This window comes from Lontra canadensis, unplaced genomic scaffold (assembly GCF_010015895.1).
Source record: "Lontra canadensis isolate GAN:19392208 unplaced genomic scaffold, GSC_riverotter_1.0 scaffold97, whole genome shotgun sequence".
Taxonomy (NCBI): Eukaryota; Metazoa; Chordata; class Mammalia; order Carnivora; family Mustelidae; genus Lontra; species Lontra canadensis.
Window position 1 is genome coordinate 5,071,316 of NW_022631091.1, and position 16,118 is coordinate 5,087,433.

At 49.4% G+C, this 16,118-nt stretch overlaps 1 protein-coding gene across 1 annotated transcript in view; it reads right to left on the minus strand.

The window, feature by feature from the left end:
• The window catches only part of LOC116854972, a 50,765-nt gene that overhangs the window by 7,594 nt on the left and 27,053 nt on the right, over positions 1 to 16,118 (minus strand). The window contains exons 3-5 of the mRNA XM_032837245.1: positions 6,322 to 6,408; positions 4,388 to 4,497; positions 3 to 63 (exon numbers count right to left, since the gene is read on the minus strand). Coding sequence (XP_032693136.1) covers positions 3 to 63; positions 4,388 to 4,497; positions 6,322 to 6,408 — 258 coding nt within the window. The remainder of the gene's footprint in view (positions 1 to 2; positions 64 to 4,387; positions 4,498 to 6,321; positions 6,409 to 16,118) is intronic.

Here is a 16,118-nt window from a genome sequence, read left to right on the forward strand (position 1 = left end):
ACCAGATCTCCAGCTCTGCCCTCTGGGTCCACATCTGCAAACCAGCCGTTCCTCTCCAGCAGTCTGCTCAGGGTAGCACCAAGCAGAGAAAAGCAAACACAGAAGTAAGCTGTCAAGCTCAGCACTCCTTGAACACACAGTGCTGTTGTTAGAAAGCCCTCGATATTTTCTCTCGCTGGGAGCCTCTGGCTCATGTTCATCTCAAACGAAGCAATCATAAACGGGGTGAGGAAGGTGTTCAGGGCTCACGTGGCATGCATTCATGGACGGACGAATTACACGGATTATATGGATTTTCGGTATGAAATCCACCTGTGATTATAGCCCATGAAATTGCATTTTCCTTTCAGTCCTACAGAGAATTAAAAGGAAGGTCTGGCAATAAAATGGGCCTCAATCCGGGAGGTTTGGGTCCAGAGAAGTGCCGACGGCTGGAGGGACGGCTCCTGGAGCAGGGCCTGTGTCTCTGAGGCTGTTCGTGGGTGTGGGCACGACAGCCTCAGAGTCCCTGAGCCTGTTTTCTGATCTGTGACGAGAACTCAGGATCAGCCAGAGGGACGTCAGGGGGAAGAAGTGACACAGGCCCTCAGGGAAGCTTGCACAGGCCTCCCCAGCCTCGGCCCTCGCTAGCTGCCACTTGCTCTCAGCACCAGTAAGCGATGAACGTGTGTCCCGGTGCTGTCCCATCCCCTCCCTCGCCCACCTCCCAGGCTGCCCTATGACTTCGGGGACAGAGGTGGGGAAGCTGTCTCCTGGGGAATTCCCCTCGGGCCTCCTTCAGCCCTGGAGGCTGAGGATCTGTGGGCTCCTCTGGGCTCTGTTCTAAGTCAAATGACAGACCCCGCAGTGACCGCTGCAAGGACGTCTCTCTCCCCATAACCCCATGGTGACCACTGCAGACCCCACTGGTTCTCACAACGGCTGGATGAGAACATGGAGGGATGATGGTCCTCACTGTGTCATGTTTGAGGACACCAACCCTAAAGCCAACAGAAGAACTTCAGTGTCGCCGGCCACGAAGGCTGGCCTTAGGCCAGGCCCCAGGGGACTTCATCCTCCTCCCCCGATGCTTCTCCTGGTGAGGTCAGGTGAAACAGGCTCCAGGGTGAGTCCCCCTGGGCAAGCCCACAGCAAGGCCCTGGGCGCTCTGAGCAGGACGGAGGGCAGGGGGTCAGCCTGCGGAGGGGAAGCAAGGGCCATTGCCCCCTGCACGGGCGCCCTTTCACGCTGGGATGAGGCAGGTGCCTGAAAGCCAGGCCTGCCATTTGTCTCTGTACACATGATACAGCAAACACCAAGGCAGAAACAAACAGCCTTTTATCAGCTCCTGGAGAACAGCTGTTGACAAACTGCTTTTCCTGGAAAGGGACTCAGGCCTAGGGAGGGTACACGGTAGTCAGGAGCTCAAACAGCTAAAGAATGTCCCTCGGGGAGGGGCAAGTTAGGCCCCAACTGAGGCAGGGGCTAGTGAAAGGAGTAGATAAATCCCGGAGTGCCTCCTGGAGGAGGTGATGGGTCAGCTACGAAGAGGGAAGAGCTGGAGGGTGTGGGTGGACTGCAGTCCCGGAGGAGCGCCTTTCCCAGTCATCTACGGGAGCGGAGCAGAGAAAGGAAGCTGGCCGGTCAGCCGAGGAGCGGCCGGACCGTGGTCCTGTACGTGCAGATGCCCTCGGAGGGCACGTCCGCGCTGAGCCCTGCCAAGCCTCTTCCTAGAGGTGCTCTGAAGGGGCGGGCGCGCGGGCAGAGCAGGCAGCCGCTGCCCCTGTCGCTCCGCTCCTCCCTGGCTGGAGCCTGAGCCCACCCCCGAAGGCGGGGTCCTTGTGCACCCCTGCCCGAGGCCTCGGGGTGCATGCGCCCTCCGGGGTGTTGCCCATGCCTTGGTCAACCAACTCACAGGGAAGGTATTTGGCCAACACCGGCCCCCTCCATCTGGCCGGAGCTGATGCCCTGCAGCGCTGAGATGCGCCCCGCACGTTCCGGGCCTCGGCCCAAGGATCAGGGCAAAAACCAACACACCGTGTGGAACCTTGCTCCCAGCCGGGCAGCAAACAGACATCCCCTTTTCTCCCTCATCACTGCGTGGCAAAGAATCCAGTCTTCACCCGAGGCTGCACACACACACACGCACACGCACACTCACGAGATACGCAAACATAATGCAGACCAAATGCAGAAAAGCAAAGCAAACAGGATTCTGGAAAACTTGGCCTTCCATCTATTTAAACTTGAAATTTTGCAGTTTTCTAAGCTACAAAAATGAATCAAAGTTCTCCTAAGCAAGGAAATTACATGTTCTAAAGTTCCCCAAGGGACTCAGGGACCTCAGCATCACTGACGTTTTGGACGTGACCCTTGGCTTGGCCACATCCAGGGGCAGGAAGCAGGGGTCAGCCCACGAAAAAGGGGCTGACCCCATTGGTGCATTTCTGTGATTACTTGCATCGGTTTAATATTTTGAGGACAATCCTCCCATTTTTGATGGGAGGACAGCCGGCCCAGGGTGGTCACTGGTGCTCACGGAGCTGCCACAGGCGGGATCAGAAGCTGACGTGGGGATCTCCGGGACAGGAGACACATTTGCACTTCCGAGGCCAGACCACACTTCTCCTATATATTGCCATTTCCCCCACTGTTTGAACTGATTAAAGGAGCACAGAAAAGTACTTAGGCCCCTAAATTGCAACAACAAAGGCTGGGTTTCTCTCTTCAATCAAAACAGCACGGCTGGCTGATTCAAATGCTAATAGCCGGGCCTGAATTGGCCCCTAAAAGGGAGACACTCTTCCCTGCAAATGACCAGAAAGTCACTCCTTTGCAGCAGCAATCTGCAGGATGCTTCCCATTGGACGTTCTGCGAAATCGCTCCTCGGGAAGCACAGCTGTGGTGGTCTGGGTGTGCGGTGTGCTCTGTGCACGGGGTTCTGCAGGGGAGAGGAGAGCCTTCCGTTGAGAGAGCCTCTGACTCTAAGAACGGGCAGTCTTCCCTGAGCCCCTCTCCCGGTCATGTGTCCCAGAAGATATCCGCAGGCACCTGGCGAAGCCCCCAGTTTGAGAGATGGTTGCCACCATCTGGATTCCTCCTAATTCCAAGGTGGCCTTGCCTCCTTGGGCTCTCAAGAGAGGAGGCAGCTTCTCCTTCCCCACTCCCAGCTGCCATGTTCTTTGGTCCTCCCACCAGGCTCTACAGGCTCAGGAAGCTGGAGGCAGCAGACTGACTCTGGGCTAGAAGATCCAAGTTCACATCCTACGTCTCAGGGTGTGACCTTGGGGCCAGGGGCCACGCTCTGTGTCTGTGTACACCGTGCACCTGTTCAGTCCTAGGGGAATAGGGAGACAGAGGTTTACCTCCTCCCCCAGGTGAGGACAGATACCTACGATGCTCCCCGTGGGGCACAGACTCAACAGATCACAGGCCATGGTACCTTCACCACAAAGTGGACACAGACCAGGCAGACGGTGCCTGGAGCCTGGCCCTGGTCTCCGTGACAGCACCCACCTTGTAACAGAGGAGGAGGGGCTGAGCTCAGGGCATCTGCCCCATGCTGGGGAAAGCCCTCGGTGCTGGAACACAGAGCCCAGGGAGGTGCTCAATCGGGGCAGATGATAGAGAGGTTTTTAAAGACTTCTCTCCTTGGCCTCTCTTTTGCCATTCTTATAGCATTTTTTTAAATATTCGGTTTCATATTTGCCTTAGCCACCAATCATGTGATTGCTCACATTTTGAGTTCGTGCCTGTCCAGTGCCCAGCGTGGGGCACATGGCTCACCCCGCCATGAGCTCTCATGTTCCCTTGGTGCGCAGGTGAGCTCAGCTCCATTCTGTCGATGTCACGTGCTTGGTAGGAGCAACACTGGATTTTAAGTTGGTGTGCACAAGACGTTCCAGCAAATTCCAGTCCCGAGGGAATTATTACATAATCCTCAAAGATAATGGTCCCTTTCCTCTGTGGCAATTTCCTACAGTCCCTGATAATCTCAAAGGAGAGAAGTTACTTGGTTTACTGTGTAGATCTACACTACGCCAGGTTCTTTCTTACTGATTAGCTTTTATGACACTTCTGTTACTGGGATATCATCTGCAACCCATTGGAGAGTGACAGTGCTTTCGTGGACCTGTGGAAAGACTGTGAACACAAGTGTGGAAAGACAACTTAAAATAGGCTTCCCCAGGGCACCTGGGTGGCTCAGTGGGTTAAGGGTCTGCCTTCAGCTCAGGTCATGATCCTGAGACCTGGGATCGAACCCCGCATCAGGTTCTCAGCTCTGCAGAGAGCTTGGTTCTTCCTCTGCCCCTTCCCCGATTCGTGCTCAATCTCTCAAATAAATGAACAAAATCTTCAAAAAAAAAAAAAAATCAGCATCCGCATGTGTTTTAGAAAGGAGCTCACCTCCTGGAGAAGTCCATGTTAGCAAGGGAAGATAAATACATCTGATGCAAGCGGCGAAGGTATACTTTACTTGGGGAATCCTTCTCTTCTGGTTTACAAGTAATCTTGGTCTGAAAGAAATGTTTGATTTGTATTTGACTTTCCTGTCCTGCCTCCAGAGCTAGAACGCAAGCTGTCAAGGACGAGTACCTGTCCCTCTTTACCTCTTCAACGCACACTTCTGTCACACACGGGAGCAGTGCATTGTGCTGTTTCTTCGAGCAAATCTAGCACTTACTCAACTGAGCTTACACTTACTATGCTTTCGGATGTGCGTCAAAATATTCTAGGCATGCTGTAAATACTTAGACTCCTCGGCCTCTGTCTTCCAGGATAAATTCGTTGATGAGAGACTGCAAATGTCTCTGAAAAGCAGTAGTCTCTGACAGAGAGCAAGGCTCCCCGGGCTCAGACTGGTTAAAATAAGTAAATCAATAAGTGGATAGCATTCAGTGTAGTGTAATTAAGGGCGTTATCCAGCACAGTATTTGAGGTAATATTTTAAGAGTCCAAAACAGTCACATAAATTGCACTGCTTTAAATTTAGAAAATGAGGAAAAATTATTTTTAAAAGATTACAGAAGTAGCTGGAAAGTTAAAGTAAAACCCACTTGAATCCCCAGGGAAAGAATATTAGGTTTGAGATCATTTCAAAGAGAGGGGAAAACAAAAAACAAGAAACAGGAATGATAAGGGTGGGTGTGGAAGGAGGCATAGGAGGGCATCTTCAAGCCCTCAAGGTCTTTGTGGAGGAAATTATTACAGGGAAATCAGAACACGTCCTCAGTGAGTGCTCCACTGGAGAAGCACTATCCATGATCATGACCCATCCTTGACTAGCCGTGATCGTGACCCATTCTTTTTTTTTTCTTTTTTAAGAATTTATTTATTTGACAGACAGAGATCATAAGTAGGCAGAGAGGCAGGCAGAGAGAGAGAGAGGAGGAAGCAGGCTCCCTGCTGAGTAGAGAGCCCAATGCGGGGCTCGATCCCAGGACCCTGAGATCATGACCTGAGCCGAAGGCAGAGGCTTAAACCACTGAGCCACCCAGGTGCCCCAATTGTGACCCATTCTTGACTAGCCATGATCAAGACCCATCCTTGACCTTCACGCCACCCAGACCCAACCAATAGGCTGATCAGTTCAGGATTTCCCAGACTTGTCCGATGACTGGAATCAAAGGAACTGTTTGAGGAGCTTGACCAACACAGACCAACTAAATCGGAGTCTTCGGGGGAAAAGTGTGGAACTTCCCGTTTTTACCCCATGCCCCAGGACACTGCTGTGATCTGGCATGTCAGGATTATTTGTACTGCCGAGCATGGCTCGGGAAGACAAACGGGTAGGCAAGAGGTTGGTCTTCTTGGAAAGCCCCAAACATATGCAAACAACTTAGCACTGTATTCTTCGCTTAAAGATAGACTATATTAGGGGCACCTGCGTGGCTCAGTGGGTTAAGCCTCTGCCTTCAGCTCAGGTCATGATCTCAGGGTCCTGGGATTGAGCCCCACATCGGGCTCTCTGCTCGGCAGTCAGCCTGCTTCCTCCTCTCTCTGCCTGCCTCTCTGCCTACTTGTCATCTCTCTCTCTCTGTCAAATAAATAAAATCTTAAAAAAAAAAAAGTATCAGGGACTCTTAAAAAAAAAGATAGACTATATTAGTAATAGGACAAGATTTGTTTCACAGCTGGGCTTCTTGGGTATTCTCACAATAAAGAAAGCATTTGTTTGAATCCTTTCATTTTTCCTCCTCCACTATCGATTCTTCTAGATTCCACTGGGAACCCCCACATCTTGGGCTTCTCTTAGCTAAGACAGTCCGACTCAACCTGGGAGGCAGGCAGAGAGAGGTGGGAAGGGCAGGGAGAGGGGTCAGGGAGGCCTGGCAGCTCACCTTGTCCTGGCCTTGGAGGACTCCCCTCTCCATGGCGTCTTGCTGCTCCCGCATTCCTCCCCACTCTGTGAGCCCAGGAAGAAGACCCTGAGAGGAAAACGCAACATGTGCTTTTGCAAACACCCCTCAGTGCTGCTGCTTATTGATCCCATCCGGGCGGTGTCCCTCCACCTTCACCATAACTTAAAAAGGGGGAAACCTGCCTTGTCTGTCGCACTCAGACAGCGGCAGGGTCAGGCTAAGATCCCAAACGCAGTACGGTGTTGCCCACACACAAACCTCATCCCTGCTGCTAGGGCGTGTACATGTCGCACGCCGCGGTTTAGGATCCCTGGTCTGATGGTGCCGGCGGATGTGTTTGGTTGGGGACGCTCTGCGCCTTACCCACAATGCCTGCTGACGCAGGTGCCCCTCGCTCTCCGGTTAAGTATAAGGGAACGTATCAGATATGTAGCGACACTGAGCGTCTCCTCCGCGCTTCTTCTCTTCCTCTCCTTGCGGATTCAGATTTGCCCAAACATTCTTTTCTCTCGAATCCTCTCCAGAGGAAAACCAGGCAAAATCTGTATGGGGGTGGGGAGTGCACTTCTCCCACTGACCTCCGCTGGGCCTTGCCGGCAGCTGCAGGAGGCGGTGGATGCAAGTGCATCTGCAACGTGGTCTTTCTGGGCTGACATTCTGCTCTGGCCCTTCTGTCCTGTCACTCTGGGCAATGACCTCACTCAGTGCCCCATTTTCTCATCGACCGGGTAAAGGCCATGGCTCCTAACTTGACTGTGAGAAATAGAGAACCCTGGCACGTAGTGACATTTAATCACACTGGTGGATAAGGATAACTGGCCGCTGCCTTTCAGCTCCCATGGGACCCTTTTCCGGAAAGCTGACAGTCTGATTTGGCCCCTTCTGACCTCCAGGACCCCTCCTCCAGCTTCCGTGACCACACATCACCCGCCCTGTCTCTGTTCACTGCGCACACCAGGCTGGGCCCACGCAGGGTCTCTGCTGCTCCCCGCCCCACATGCCTTTGTCTGAAGCTGTCGCTTGGCATCTCTGCCTCACTCACTCTTCACCTTAGCGTCATCTCTGCAGACTGGAGCCACCCAGGGAGCGTGGATAAGGAAAATGGGGTGGGAGGCTCGCCACAGAACATCGTGCAGCTTTCAGAGGCACGAGATGGGGTACAGCATTGCTCAAACAAAACAGCTCAAAACGGAGTCACTCGTGCTAAGCTCCACGTCACCAAACCGAGACTTAAGTACTATTTGGGTTTCCCCAGAAATGGAGTCTTTAGCCAGTCAACCGGAAATTGCCTGACCAGCCCTGTGAGGAACCCAGCTGGACTGGCCCCTGCCATCCCCGAAGCAAAGTGCAATCTCCAAGCTTTTTCTTGTTGCCTTAACCATTTCTTGTCCACCCTCCCATCTGCCTGTAAGTCTGCCCACTTGTACAGCTCCTCAAAGCTCCTCTCTGTGTGCAGATGGGACGCTGCCCGATTCATGAGTCACTGAATAAAGCCAATAAGACCTTTAAAATTCAGTCAACTGAATTTTGTTTTCTTAACAAAGTAGAAAGTGGGCAGACTGAGTGAGGCACATCGGCATAGAGAGACAGAAGCGGGCACACAGGCACACCTGCAAACACCTCCAAGGGGCTGCTGGGGGTGGGGCAGGGCTGGGGGTGGGAGGCAAAACGCAACCCCCACATCAACCATCACTCCGTCCACCTACATTCTCCAAATAGAACATATCACTACCTAGACCAACTAGACATGTGCCTAGTTAAATTAAAGGTGCATTCATCTATTACATGAAAAAGCACTTCAACATTTCAAATTCTCTCTTTTTTTTTTAAGTCATTACCATTAAAAGCAAGAAAACAATTGAACTTTGGACAAATTCAGAATTGAAATATCTCAGAAATATAGCTTTCATGTGTGAAGGGGAAATCTACTTTTAGTTACAAGTAAGAAGAAATTCGGCAAAAGACCATCCAATGCAGCAAAGACAAAGTCTTCGTACGATAAGCAGCACTCCGTTTTGTACAGACGCAATGACCCTTCACCCCTAAATATTTCATCATATATTTCCCAATAAAAAGGTTATGTTCTTATATTATCTTAGGAAAATGAACAAATTTAGGAACTGAATTTTGCTCTCATGCTTATTCTTTAATTTACAAACTAAATTCAGATTTTTACAATGGCTCCAACACATCAGCGAAGGTAATGTTTTAAGGTTATATTGAGATCCAGCCCACTAAGATAACAGGGATGGTAACTTCGAGAATGAATCTGTATCGTAAAGATTAAAAAAAAAAAAAAAAGAAAGAAAAAGCCAGTTTCCAGGATGAGAAACAGATTCGATGAAGAGGAATTACTTAAGCATCAGAACAGCTCCTGGGTTGATCACTTCAGCTGCACATGGCAAAAGCAACACAACACTGAGATTCTCTGTAAGGAGGCACATGAATTCTCAAGGCGTTTCGTACTGTTTCCAGAAGGGGAAGAAATGGTTGCGAGTGTTACGAACCTAATTGCGATTCTCCCCAAATTCACATATGGAAGTCCCAACCTTCGATGTGAAATACAGAGAGATAGAGTCTTTTAAAAAAGTAATCAAGGTTAAATGAGGTCACAAGGATGGGGCCCAACCCAATAGGACTGGTGTCCTTATAAGGAGAGGAAGGGACACCAGGTGTGCACTCGCACCAAGGACAGGCTGTGTGAGGACATGGGAGAAGGCGGCCATCTACAGGCCAAGAGGAGAGCCCCACCGGGAACCCACTGGGCAAACACCTTGATGTTGGACTCGGAGCCTCCTGGACTGTGAGAAATGCATCCCTGTGGTTTAATCCCCCTGTCTGTAGTGTGGGGTGAGGTAATGGAGCACCCGTCTCATGAGTTTCTTAAATTAGATTTCATTGTAACACCAAACACTAGAACCCCACCTGATGTGATGCACAGGGTTTGCAGAGGAAACGCTATGTCTTTAAAAAGTGGAAAGGGTAAAGGGACCTAAATGGACGTAGACATTCAAAGCTTCACTCAAGGCAGTAAGACTTTGATACGAGGAGCCTGAGGTAAGTTTCTTCCATATTGTAATATCTAGAACAACCACGCAGAAAACAATACAAAGTGAAATGATCAAAAAACATGGTAAGTACACAAAAATGGAATTCCAAAAATGCCAGTGTAATCTGCAGAAAAGCCAAGTAGAATTTTCAGATATGCAGAAATGCTTCAATATTCAAAAATTAGTCACTATAGACCACCTTACCAATAGGCTAAGAAACCAACTGATGCAGAAGAAACGTTTGACTGAATCGTACACCCATTCATATAAATCTCTCAGCAGCAAACTAGGAATAGAGAGGAACGTCCTCAAGACTGGGCAGTTGTGCCCAGCAGAGTTGTGATAAAGGTGCAAACACAGTTCAGGGGAGGGGATAGATTATTCCACAAATGGTGCTAACGCGAATTAACTGTATGGGGAGAAAATCCTTCTCAAGAAAATGGGCTCATGACCAGGTAAAGTGTATCCCAGGTGTGCAAGGCTGATTCAACATTCACAGGTCAATTAATGTAATCCATGAGGTCAATAAATAAAATAGATGCAAAAAATCATTTGACAAAATCCAACACCAATTCATGATAAAAACCCTCAGCAACCTCGAAATAGAAAGGAACTTCCTCAGGGTGCCTGGCTAGCTCAGTCCGTAGAACATTGTGACTCTTGATCTCGGGATTGTGGGTTCAAGCCCCATGTGCGGTGTAGGTTTGTTTGTTTTTAAGAAATTTCCTTATTGATAAAGAACATCTACAATTATCTTGACACTTAATGGTGAGAAACTAGATATTCTCCCCTAAGAACGGAAACAAGGCAAATATGTCCTTTCTCACCACTCATAGCCAACATAGTACTGGAAATTCTAGCTAATGCATAAGGGAAGAAGAAGTATATAGATTGGGAAGGAAGAAAGAAATCTGTCTTTGTTCACAGGTATTTTGTTCATGATTGTCTATGTAGAAAATCCCAGCACTAGCCCCCCAAAATTTTTTGTCTGGACCTAGGTGATTATATGAAGGTTAGAGGATACAAATTTAATGTACAAAAAGCAATCAATTTCCTACATACTGCAATGAACAATTAGAATTTGGAGTTTAAAACACAAGACCATTTATATGGTCACCTAAAAAAGTACTCAGGAATAAATCTAACAAAATATGTATGAGATAGATAGGAAAACTACAAAACTCTGATCAAAGAAATTAAAGATCTAAATAAAAGGAGAGATTCTTCACGTTCAGGGATGGGAAGATTCAGTACTGCTAAGACACGAGTTCTTCCCAACTCAACAAATAGATTCAGTACAGTCCCCTCGAGAACCCCACCAAGTTCTTCTGCAAATGTCAGCAAATGACTCTGAAGTTTACATGAAAAGTCAAAAGACTCAGAGAAGGACACCTGGGTGGCTCAGTGGGTTAAGCCGCTGCCTTCGGTTCAGGTCATGATCCCGGGGTCCTGGGATCGAGTCCCGCATTGGGCTCCTTGCTCGGCGGGGAGCCTGCCTCTCTCTCCGCCTCTCTCTCATCTCTACCTGCCTCTCTGCCTGCTTGTGTGCTTTCTCTCTCTCTTTCTGACAAATAAATAAAATCTTTAAAAAAAAAAGACTCAGAGAAGCCACCACAATAGTGAAGAACAAAGTCAGAGGACCGACACTATCCAACTTCAAGATTTACTCTCAGACTACAAAAATTAAGACAGTGTGTAATTGATGAACCAACCGTCAAATGCATCAGTGGGACAGAATAAACAGGTAAGACACAGACCTTCACAACTACAGCAACTGATCTTTGACAAAGTCTTTTCAAGAAATGGAACAACTGAACACCCATGTGAAAGCAAGAAGAATTTAGAGAGCACGAACCCAAGTTCAGAATGGATCATAGACCACACAGAGAATGCAAGCCCCAATGCCTGTAGGAGATCCCACGGAGAAGCCTAATTGACCTTGGCTGGTGATGTGTTTTTAAGGTACTACACTAAACGCAGCACAGTCCATGAAAGGAGAAGTTGGTAAGTTGGATTTCATTAAAATTAAAACATCTGTTCTGTGAAAGACAATGAGACTGAAGAGACAAACACAGACAGGCAGGAAAAAATTACAAAAATATACCTGAAGACTTGCATTGAAAACACATAACGTGGGGCACCTGGCAGGCACAGTTGGCTAGGTGCCCAACTCTTGGTTCAGCTCAGGTCATGATCTCAGGATCATGGGATTGAGTCCCATGTAGGGCTCCAAGCTCAGCGTGGAGTCTGCTTGGGACTCTCCCTCTCTCCTTTCTCCTCTGCCCCTCGCCTTGCTCATGGGCACTGTCTGTCTCTCCGTCTCTCAAACAAATAAATAAATATCTTAAAAAAAAAAGGAAATACACAAAGAACTCTGAACACTTAACGAGAAAACAATACAATTAAAAATTGGACCAAAGATCTTAACAGGTAGCTCACCAAAGAAGAACAACATTGGCAAAGGATTATTTGAAATGATTTGAATTATCTCATATGATTATATGAAAAAATGCTGCACATCATGTCATCAGGAAAATGCAAATTAATTACTATTTCACACCCAATAGAATGGCCAAAACCTGGACACTGACGCCAGCTGGCGGGACACGGGAGAGCAGGAATCTTCACTCATTGCTGGTGGGAAGACAAAATAGTGCAGCCACTTGGAAGACCGTTTGGCAGTTTCTCACACAATTACACAGGCTCTTACCATATGATTTAGCCATTGTGCTCCTTGGTATTTACCCAAAGGAGCTGAAACTCACGTCCATGCGAAAACCTGCACACAGATGTTCACGTCTGCTGTATTTACCATCGCCAGAGCTTGGAAGCAACCAAGATGTTCTTCAGGAAGTAAATGGATACATGAACTATCAAGCCACGAAGAGGCACGAAGGAACCTTAAATAATATTACCAAGTGGGAGGAGCCAGCCTGAAAACGCTGATGAGTCCAGCGATATGACATTCTGGAAAAGACAAACTATGGAGACAGCAGGATGATGGCTGCATGCCAGGTGCTGAGGGCAGGAGGGACGAAGACACAGAGCGTAGAGGATTTTGAGGGCTGTGAAAATGACGATATTAAAATGGAAGGTACAGGACATCACACATTGGTCAAAACCCAAGAATGAACACCAAGAGCGAACCCTCATGTCAGCTGTGGGCTTCAGTGTAGTAACAACGTGATCGTTTTCTCTTCACCGTGAAGGATCTGGATTAGGCAAGGTGGCAGCCCACCAGCCATCTGTCACCACAGGAAACGTCTGCCTAGAATAAGGGCGTGTGATTCATCTGATGTTGGAACGTTCCAAGCGCCCCTCTTAGAAGACAGTGCCCACATCATGACACATGCCATGACAGCAAGCCCCACAGACTTCATGCTTTATTTTTATTAAAGACATTCTTCGTCACTTTGCCCACGGCCAGATTCCACGGATCTCGCCGGTGTTTGTCCAGAAACAATGCCGCGAATTACTTTTGCACAAGATGCCCCGTGTCTGTCTTTGCCCCGGAATCATCCTCTGCTCCTTCCCGCCAAAGCTGTCATGACATCAACAGGTGCATTTGCACCGATCTCCTGTCATCTTTTTAAATTAAAGAGGTGATTTACTCTCGATAATATGTCTTCATTGAATATACAGCCATGTGGAGATTTTGAAACGTGTAAACCGGTCACACAAGGCCCCTCACTACGCGGACGGAAGCTGGCTGCCCGGGCTTGGGCGGCTGGATGGCCGAGCGGCCTGGGTGGGGGACGTGGGGATGGCTCCCTTGGGGCAGGGGCTTCTGACCCACCTGCGCAGAAAGATTTCAACGCATCAGCAACTCACAGCTGTACCGACACGTTCAGACCGATGGCCGCCCGTAGGTAAGCACAGATTTCTTCGTAGGAAAAGGTGCTGATGGACGCATGAGCTGAGAGCCTTGCTGGCTTCCTACAAAGCATCAAGGGAAACTCCCACGTTGGAAATTCGCTATAAGGCTGGTTTCCTTAGGCCTGTGGATCCAACAGCACTTGCATTCTCACGGGCCACCCCACTGTGCTCTGTGGATTATTTCTGCGACTTTTATCTCAGTCAAAGGACAAAGTGTTCACGAATGATACAAGGGTGTTTCATCCATCTCTGAGGAAGAAGCCTCGGGGAGAGACTTCTTATTGAGCCTCACCAAGTTTCAGGAAAACTCTGCCAAGCATCATACGCAAGAGTGCGTGATTTCAAACATCCCGGGAACTAGAGCAGTTCAGGAGGAAGTTCGCGATGCTTCCTTTTTAGCATCTTCCTAAGCCTTGAAGGCCTCATGGGGTCCTTAGCCAGACTCCCTGAAAGCGCAGGGTGCACGAGGGGGTTTTGCCTGCATGGGAGAGTCGATATGAATGTGCCTTTTCAGTGGGGTTTGGGTCATTGTTTTCCCAAGTCAGCCTCTGATTAGATTGTCATGTCACGTCCTACTCCCATAAAGCCAACCAAGAGCTCATCCTAGGCCCCAAAGGCTGTCTTTTTTTGCCATTTTCTGTGGCTTCTCACTGCACTGGGACCACCACCGATGTGTGGAGAAGCATCATGTGTGAGCCCACTTAACCAAACCCAGGAATGGTGGAGCTTCCCTGGGACGGGCACGGCCTGTCCCACCGGGTGGCCTCAGGATTGTGCACTTACAATAGAAGACTTTTTGTTAGATAATCCCCCAAATACCACATTTGTTCTGGAAGGTGTCCAAGCTCCAGGCCCTACAAATCCTGGGCACTCTGTCACTGAAGGCACACAGGGCGGGGGGCCGCCAGGGTCCTCCTGTGTATTGAATATTAGTGACACTTAACACCTTTTTTATTTTTAGAAAAAACAGTGGAATGGAAGTTTTCTTCCTCCCCTACATGGGCAATGTGGGACGCCCTACTTCGGAGAACATGGACTCACAGGCTTGAACTTCAGGATTTTGTCCCCTCCTGAGGGGAGGGCGTTCTCCACCAAAGCGGGGAGCACAGGGGCAGGGCAGCCCGCACTCCCAGAGCCACTCTGCAAAGTCCCTCGAGTCCAGGGCCACACAGCAGTGACGCATTCCACTCAGTAAGTGTTTCCAGGAACCCGCCCGGTTTGAGGAGATACAAAGGAAATGCAAGGTCCCCCCTCCCAGCCCCGTGGGGGTTTGCTGAGCCGCTGGGGAGAGAAGAGCAGGTGAGTCACAGCAAAGCAACACAAATGTCCCCAGGCCCTCAGGGAAGGTGGGAGCAGCCTGCGGAGACAGAGGCTTTGGGGCAAGTCATCTTATGAGGAAGACTCCTCTGCCCTGATGTGAGAGGAAAGGGGACGAGGGGTGGTTCTAGCATCCCCCCTCCCACCGCCTTTAGGCTGAGCCGCTCCCATAAAGAGAGAACTCCAGCCCCACCCCACCCCCACCCAGGCCCTTTACAGAGAAAGCCAGCACCCCTGGAAGGTATACATAAGCCCCAAACCTACTAGCCACTGATTCTGACTAACCTGTGAATCCCCTAAACTTTTTTTCCATAAAGTATTTTTTACCCTCCTATCGGGTACAGCTGATTTAGTAACTAGACCAAGTGCCTGGGCCTTTCAAGTCGGTTTCCTTGGTCAGGCCCAGCAGATGAAGGGTGTGGAGGGCCGGGCCTGCGGGGCAGGGGGGCGGGTGGCAATCCGGCCGCTTCCTGTTGTTCCAACATTAACATACCTGCTCCCCGGATCAAAGGGAGCCTCGCCTTCCCTGTGTGCTCCCAACAGGGGAGAAAAAAGTCTAATATAATTAAAAATAAGCTGCAATTTAGTATGATCTGAAACTGACAGTTTGTTACCAAGGATTCAGGTTTATGGAGAGCAGCTGATCGGGGACCAATTTGAATTCTCCCGAAATATGAACCTTTTCTGTAGAGAATTCACTCTCTTTGTGTCTGCTAAGACATTTTCCCAGATCCCCTCCCTCTATGGGTAGAAACCATTTATTTCTAAGGTGGACGCCACCACATTTTCCTCCCACAAGTGCAGTCGGCCCAGAGTGGAGATATTTCATTTTATTAAACATGATCCCATCATCTCAAATAATGGAAGAAAAGAAACAGCTACATAAGAGTTCATTTTATGTGTCTGACTCCATCAGATGGCTTCATTACACTTATCCTTTCACTTGCTTATTCACTCCATAAACGATTTATCGAGTTGGTCGGACCCTGTGGCCGCCATAGTGGGTCTGACAAGAGCAGCACTGGCCGGATTCCCGTCTCCAGGGAGCCCATGGTTCACCGGGGAGACAGAACCACGCCCACGGCTCTGAGGGGACAAGTGGTCGGGAGGACGGGAACCCCAGCCCTGAGAACTAGTGTAGGAGGAGGACATGCCCCCCAGGAGTGAGGCCAGGCCAGCATGGGACGGAGGAGGAGGGCAGGAGAGGAAGCGTGTGCACTCCCTGGGAAGAGATGCTCCAAGCCCTGCAGGGACCCGAAGGCCAGGGAGGTGGGAGACAGGGACAGAGCTCTGTGGATCACATCAGAATTTCCATCTCTATCTTAAGAGCAGCAGGAGACACTGAGATATTTTGAAGGGGAGGCTGACATCCTTTGATGTATTTGAAAATCAGTATCCAATTGAAAATTGATGTAAGGAGGGCGAGAGTGGACACAGGGAGGCCCCTGGTCCAGGCAGCAGGTCATGGGGGCCTGGCTTCAGCATGGAGACCCCGAGAGATGTCAGGAGTTTGGGATATGAGAACAAGTTTGG